We start from the raw sequence: 7806 nt of genomic DNA, 5'->3' as shown, positions 1-7806 counted from the left end.
TGTGGGAGTGAGCCTTGAATAACGCCTACTGAATGCATGTGGGAGTGAGCCTTAAATAGCGCCTACTGAATGCATGTGGGAGTGAGCCTTGAATAGCGCCTACTGAATGCATGTGGGAGTGAGCCTTGAATAGCCCCTACTGAATGCATGTGGGAGTGACCCTGCACTTTCTCCCTGGGCTCCGGCCTTGCTCACCTTGCTGATTAGCCAGGGGCTGCTCTCTAGCCAAGAAGACTTGAGCTGGGCTGAGTCTTCTTCCACATGTCCACAGTTGGCCTCTCAACCTATTTTGTTTGGCAAGCCCAGTGACACCCAGGTGGCTGTCACATCACAGGCACCAGTGCATCTCCATTGAGTGAGCGACTGTCCTGTTGCCTTCCTATGCAGTGGTGACTTCACCAGACATGGTGCCTTTTTTCTCCTCTGTCTCAACTTTTTGGTTCCTTTATCTTTCCATTGCTTCTCTATGGAATGTATCTCAAATAGATGCATTCTCTAGGGAGCTGAGTAATCCCTTCAGACTGCTAGTGTGGGGAGTGGGCTCCACAGACACCACCCTTCTACACCTGCTCTTTGTGTGAGTCTGGCTGCTCCTGTCTATTCATTGTTTTGTGGTTTAAGATCTGAAAAAAATACATAGCAGTCGTGACTTGGAATCCTGGTACATCAGTAAGAATTAAAGGATTGTCACATCCTTCAGTTAAATGTGTGTCTTCCTCATGAGTTAAGGGAGGGCTTGGGTGTCCCCCGGGCCCCACTCCCGACAACGGCAATGGGGAGCGGCTGTACTTTTCTGTGGCATGTCCATCACTTGGACCCTCTTAGAGCTGAGTATCTCCTAGGAGATGCCACTGTGTTGTTTAAAGCTCTCACAGAGGGCAGCACCCGTAGCTCAGTGGGTAGGGCACCAGCCACATATACCCAGGCTGGTGGGTTCGAACCCGACCCGGGCCTGCCAAACAACAATGACAACTCCAACTAAAAAATAGCCGGGTGTTGTGGTGGGCGCCTGTAGTCCCAGCTACTTGGGAGGCTGAGGCAAGAGAATCACTTAAGCCCAAGAGTTTGAAGTTGCTGTGAGCTATGACGCCACAGCACTCTACCCAGGATGACATATTGAGACTCTGCCTCAAAAAATTTAAAAAAAATTTTCTCATAGAGTGAGTACTTCTTAAAATTCTCCTGTTACTGGAACATAAGAAGTTAACTCTTAGCCTTTTATGCTTTGTGGTGTTGGTTTTTGGTTTTTATAAATGGTATTATGACTACAGCCAGGGATTTAAGATTTTTTAAAAAAGAACTTCCAGACATAAGAGTATTTTTCTTTCTTTTTTCTTGGGAGGGGACAGACTTGGATAGAGTGCAGTAGTGTCATTGTAGCTCACAGGAACCTCAAACTCTTTGGCTCATGTGATCCTCTTGCCTCAGCTTCCCAACTAGCTGGGTCAATAGGCGTATTTCACCACACCTGGCTCATTTTTATATTTTTAACAGAGATGGAGTCTCACTCTTTACGGTGGTCTTGAACTTCTCAGTTCAAATGATCCTCCTTGCCTTGGCCTCCCAGAGTGCCAGGGTTACAGGCAAGAGCCACTGTGCCCAGCCAAGAGTTATCTTTCTTAATTTCAGTATCTCATATTCCATCAAATTTAAGCCAAGTCAGATTCCTGAGACAATTTTGCTGCAGCTACTGTTTTGTAAAATGTAGCACAGTCAGACTGAACCAAGTTTTGAAGCTCCTTCTGTGAGAGGAGTCATCTAAGAGGTGTTGCCTATCAGAATTTTTACTTTTTTGGTCACATGTCCACTCAGTTCAAGAAACTGCATGTTACAGTGCCTGCCAGATTCTTCAGTTCCAGACTGTTACCGTCAGTTGACCAAAGTATTGAGAATGAAGGACTACCCGAAAATAAGGACGGAAGTTTTGCCATGTGTAGTTGGTTAAGCTTAAAAGAGTTAGCCATTAATAGTAATCAGTGGGTTCCCTTTCCGAGGTGCTGTCCCTCCTCACAGGTGACCACTCTCACTCTGTGTGGGGAGCTCTCGGCCGTCTCAACTCTCACTCTCTGTGGGGAGCTCTCCGGCCTTCTCAGGGCTCTTCTCCCCTCAGGGGCCTCTCAGGCCAGCTCACCTCTGGCACCACGTTATTTGCCCTAAGATGTTTCACCTCTAGCTGTGGGGCCTTGTCTCAGTTTGAGCCCATGCACCTTCTCAACTTAGGTTCTGCTTGGGATCAAACCAACTTATACTTTTTTTAAACATATTATACCCCGAGACTCTTCAGCCGTGTGACTTACACCAAAGTTGGTCACTGCTGAGTCCATCAGTGAGTAAACATTTCAGCTCACCCCATGGCCTTGCTGCCTCCACCCCGTCCAGGCTCAGGAGTTGTAACGCCATCCTCGTCTTCAGGGCTGTGTTGGTGCAGTTCTTAGAGTGCCTTATTGTACTTTGCTTTGATTTATTTTTAGACAGAATCTCACTTTGTTGCCCTGGGTAAAGTGTTGTGGCATCATCATAGCTCATAGCAACCTCCAACTCTTGGGTTCAAGGGGTTCTCTTGCCTCAGCCTCCCCAGTACCTGGAACTACAAGTGTGTGACACCACACTCAGCTAGTTTTTCTATTTTTAGTAGAGATGGGGTCTTATTCTTGCTCAGGCTGAACTGAAGGGATTCTCCCAGCTTGGCCTCCCACAGTGCTAGGATTACAGGTGTGAGCCACTGCAGCCGGCCTGCTTTTTTTAAAAATAAAAAATAGTAAAACAAAATTGAAAGCACTGATAAGAACTTTGGCCTTTGAACTTTAATACAATTTGAAACACGGTGGAGTGGAACTTTTTAGGCACCTGGGAAGCAAGGAGCCTTTCACTTCATTTGAATGTTAGTTGGACCTAAGCCAAGGTACTGTGTCAGGGAAAAAAGAAAAAGAAAAGTATGAAATGTGAACGACATGATCCAAGTCTGGGTTTGAAAGGATGGATGTAGTTAGAGATTTTGTGATTCAAGTTGAGCGTCCCTGATAGGAAATCTGAAATGCTCTGATATCTGAAGCTTTTTTGAGCATTGATACACCACCACAAGTATAAAATTCCACACAGAAGCACATAACACAAACTTTGCTTCATGTGCAAAATTATTAAAAATATGGTAACAAAATTACCATCAGGCTATGGGTATAAGATGTATATGAAACAAATGAATTTCATGTTTAAACTTGGGTCTTATCTCTAAGATACCTCATTACGAACAGGGAGATACTCCAAAATCTGGAAGAAGCCAAGTCCAAAACACTTCTGGTTCCAAGCGTTGTCACATCTGAGATGTCAGCCTTTGTGGCTGAATGTTCTGGTCGGCAACTCCTGGAACAAGGTGTACGCCAGTTGTTTGCTCTTCAGTTTGACTTTGAAATGTGTTTTCAGGAAACGTCCAGCCCAGAGTCATTCCCCCTGCTCCAGACAGAGCGCCGTGTGTGTGTGTGTATGTGTGTGTGTGTGTGTGTGTCACAGAGAGCACTAAACCTATTAGTGTCGTTACTCCTTCTGGCTTTTTTTCTCTTAACAAAACACAGGTCATACGTTAACTTGGCAGTGCATGGTTGACACACCACAGCATCAGAAAATGCACACCTCAGGGCCACCTGTTACAGTGTGTGTCTGCCATAAATAGTTCAACCACCTCCTCATTGTTGACTTTCAGTTTCTTCCTAAATATTTCAAATTACTTCATTCCAAGCTATGCAATAAGTATCCTTATATCATTATATGTGTGTCATGAAGCGTTTGATTTTATAAGGTAGATTCCCAGAAGGTAGAAATAATGGGTCAAATATTACATTATGAAGTTTCACAGGTGGCTGGGGCACAGCGGCCCACGCCTGTAATTCCCAGCTATTCAGGACGCTGAGGTGGGAGGATGCCCTGCTTCAACCCAGGAGGACAAGTCCAGCCTGGGCGACATAGACCCTTGTCTCTAAAAGAAGAAGTAACGTTAAAAACGTGATAGATCTTGAAGTGCTGCCCGTCTTTGCTCCTTCAGTAACGTGGGGAGGGGGGTAACTCTCTATATCTCACCAAAAAGTCTTGCTTATTGCAAGTAAAAAGCTTTCGTGTTGCTTTGGTTTGCATTTGTTGGCTGTCATGGCGCTTGGGTGGTTGTATTTCTTCTTCTGTAAATGGCCACCTCCCGTTCTTTGCCCGTTTTCTTACTGATTGGTAAGAGCTTCTGCCCATGAGATGCGTTTTCCCCGTGGTCCACGTGTTGTACACACAGGTTTTTTGTGTGCCGTATCCTTTGTCTTTATTTATAGCCTCGTTCATTCTAAACGTTTCAGACCTCTCTGTGTTATCTGTACTGTCTCTCTTCGGGCGATTTACTTTTCCTCACAGCGCTACTGTTCTGCTCAGTCTATCCCATGGTGTTCTATAGAGTTGCACGAACAGGATTGTTTTCTCCTCCATTGTTTTTCTCCTCCGTGTCGCCGACGTAGAGAAAAGCTCTTCATCTGTATATACTTGTCGCTTCCACACGACTTACTGAATTCTTTCCGGTTTTTAGTCTGTTGCGTTCTCTAGGTAATCAAACCATTTTCAGATAAAGGTAATTTTATCTGCTTTTGAAACTCTTGATACTAACCACAAGAGTGGTTGCAGCTGTTCCCGACAGTGCATTTTGAGAACCACCATTGTGGACGGCTATCAGTGACCTCAGTCCCACAGGGCTGAGAATTCCTTGCACAAATAAGCCAGATTCTGGTGGCAGTTGAAGTTCTGGTTATATAGGAACCTCAGCCCCACTCGGGGGTGGCTGCCTCTTCCCTCCACTAAAGTCACCCCATGTTTCCAGTCACATGGCATTTGTATTTTACTGCATAGGAGATTCTGAAATGAGAAGGCTTTTTTAGGTTTTTTAGATTTAATAAAAATTCACTCCCCAGGCTCAAGGCCCATAGCACAGTGGTTACAGCACCAGCCATGTACACCAAGACTGGCGGGTTTGAACCCGACCTGGGCCTGCTAAACAATGACAACTGCAACAGAAATAGCCGGGCATTGTGGTAGGCACCTATAATCCCAGCTACTGGGAGGCTAAGGCAAGAAAATCGCTTAAGCCCAGGAGTTTGAGGTTGCTGTGAGCTATGTCTACCCAGGGCGACATAGTGAGACTCTATCTCAAAAAAAAAAAAAAAAAAAATTCACTCTCCTTTCTATCCTTTCAGCCTCTGCACTTAGATACCTTCATGAAAACAGAATCATCCATCGGGACCTGAAGCCAGAAAACATCGTTCTGCAGCAAGGAGAGCAAAGAGTGAGTGAGCCTGGGGCTCCCCGCGGAGCTGCTCTGGTGGGGCAGGAGCTGCTTGGTGGGGGCGTCTGTGTCTGCATTTCCCAGAGTGATTCTTTCATGCTCTGGGAATGCTTTTGATTGGAAACAGAATTCAGCAAAAATTGTCTTACACAATTAAGGCCAGTTGGAATGGGTCACGTTGTTAATTACCAAGTTGCCAGAATCAGATAAGGAAAAAAAAGTCTGTCTTCCTGCCTCTAACCGCAGCCTGTGGGACTAGCACTTCTTGAAAATGGGCTTTTGTCATCCATTGTTTTAGGACCCTCACCTGCTGATGCTGAATGACAGTCCCTGTCACTTGGGCTGGGTTGCCTGGGAAGAGGCTTTTGGAGCTGGCGCCCACCCATTGGGCCTGGGCCTGCCTGCAGGTCCCCAAGAGCTCATGGTGACCCTCTTGTGGCCACCCTGCTCGGGCGTGGCGGGAACCTCCCTGTGGGGCCTCTGCTGCTGCTATGTCCTTTCACCACTTTGTTTGTTCAGCTGAGTGGAATGTGGTAACTCAGCTCCTGGGTCCCCTAAACCCTTCCGATGCTACTTCCTTCAACACCTGAGGCCTGGCCATGACGCCACAGTGCTCACCTTTGTTCCAGCTCGTACTCATCCCTGCCAGGGCATCTGCGACTTGAGAACTAGAGCCATTTACTGGAAAGAGGCTGACTTAGCCTTTTGTGTGTGCGGTCCAGGTTTAACAGTCTTGAGAGCTGGTGCCTGGTCTGTTAATTTTAGCCTCCCCCGGGTTGGTGGCAGCGTGTGAGGAACACAGTTGGCATCTTTACAGCAAGTGTTTTCTGTTGCCCTGATTCCCCCATGTCCAAGGCCCTCACCTGTGTGTTTGGTGGCTCCTAGGAATTTAGGCTGTGATGCCACCTGGGAATTCAGCAATATCTCTGCCCTAATGGCAAATGATCAAAACCCATATAGAAGGACAGTGCTTGTAATTCTCACATTTCTCCTCCTCCCTTTTTTTTTCAGTTAATACACAAAATTATTGACCTAGGATATGCCAAGGAGCTGGATCAGGGCAGTCTCTGTACTTCCTTTGTGGGGACCCTGCAATACCTGGTAAGAAACGGGGCTTACGTGTTTGCATCAGCTTCTCTTTGCTGGCCTCGCCGTGGGCTCCCCTCCTTGCCTTTAGCGCCCAAGTCTCGCCAGCTATCTGGATGTTTCTGAAGTGCACAGAAATCCCTTCATAACGTTGGCCCCATAATCCATTCTAGTCAGCTGTTACCAATAGGTGCCCTGTGGAAGGACATAGCTGCCTTCTCTGATGTCCAGAGGGCTCTGCTAGTGTGCCGTTACACAAATCCCACAAGCTCTCCATGCTTTAGTATTTTATCTAAAACTAAAGGATTTTAGCTAGATTCATGCTGCTCCGTGGAGGCCACAGTTGCTCTGGGGCATCTCGGGGCCCTTGAGGAGGAATCAGCTTGACATCCCTAATCTTTCTTTGTGTTATGGTCTGCATGTTGGGTCCGTCTGAGTCTCTGGTTCACTAAGAATGCTGGGTGGGTGCGGTCAGTGTCCAGGTGCTGTGCTCAGAGCTGTGACACAGTGAGGCAGAGAGTCTTGCTGCCTTCAGAGCTGAGAGGTCAGCAGGAAGGCAGGCGTGGCCGCAATGCTCGCAGATAACCAGCAAGTTCCAACTGCTGAGAGAGCTACAGAGGGAAAGTGCAGGGGTGGAGAATGTAGACTGGGAGGCCCTGACTGAGGCTGAGATCAGACAGGTGAGGAGGAGGAGGGGGGGCTGGAGGTGGGGGAAGGAGAGAGCAGAGCAGGGGGAAATTCCGGCAAAGGGATGGGAAGTGGGAAAACCCTCAGTGTGGCTGGAACCTAGCAATGAAGGAAGAGTGTCTCAAGTTCAAGCCAGGGAGTGAAATAGGAAACAGCTCGTGAAGGCCTTTTTGGCTGGGCTAAACATTTTAGACTTTATCTTAAAACATCTGGTGAGACAGTGAAGGGTTTAGAGTTGGAGAAGGAGCAGGTTTGCACAGCGTGGAGCAGGGAAGAGTAGTGGGCGAGGCAGCGGGGCTGTTGCTCTGAGTACAGTGAGGACAGAGGATGCTCAGATTCCAGAAGGGCTGTCAGCTCAGTAGGGCCTGTCATAGACTGCTTACTGGGCAACAGCAGTCAGTTACATTTTGATTAAATAAAGGAGTCTTTAGTTTGTGAAAACAAAAAAAGTTTGGAAGCTGCTGGGCTGAGTGAGCTGAAATTTCGGATCAGTTTCTTAAAGAAAAGGAAGCAATCTGAAGTTCTTTTGGGTATATTTGTATTTCCTGCCTGTCCTGCCTACCAGGGTCGAGGGCTCTGCCAGTTTATCATCTCTGCTAATAGCAGCTTCAGGGTGGTGACACACGGGGGCTATGGCTCAGGCACCCATGTCCCTGTGACATGTAGTTATGTGGGTCCTGCAGATGGCCTCTGGGATCCCGTGAGCTTGGGCACTCATGTCCCTGTGA

General features: G+C 47.3%; 1 protein-coding gene across 1 annotated transcript in view; it reads left to right on the top strand.

Annotated features, from left to right (window-relative positions):
* IKBKB (inhibitor of nuclear factor kappa B kinase subunit beta) overlaps positions 1-7806 on the top strand; it is a 55059-nt gene that overhangs the window by 26371 nt on the left and 20882 nt on the right. Inside the window, exons 6-7 of the mRNA XM_003801071.3 lie at positions 5217-5305; positions 6317-6406. Coding sequence (XP_003801119.1) covers positions 5217-5305; positions 6317-6406 — 179 coding nt within the window. The remainder of the gene's footprint in view (positions 1-5216; positions 5306-6316; positions 6407-7806) is intronic.

The sequence above is a fragment of the Otolemur garnettii genome, unplaced genomic scaffold, assembly GCF_000181295.1.
Source record: "Otolemur garnettii isolate 467f Iridium unplaced genomic scaffold, OtoGar3 scaffold00197, whole genome shotgun sequence".
NCBI lineage: Eukaryota > Metazoa > Chordata > Mammalia > Primates > Galagidae > Otolemur > Otolemur garnettii.
The sequence above is the reverse complement of the archived record's forward strand: the minus strand, read 5'-3'. Positions and strand labels throughout refer to the sequence as shown.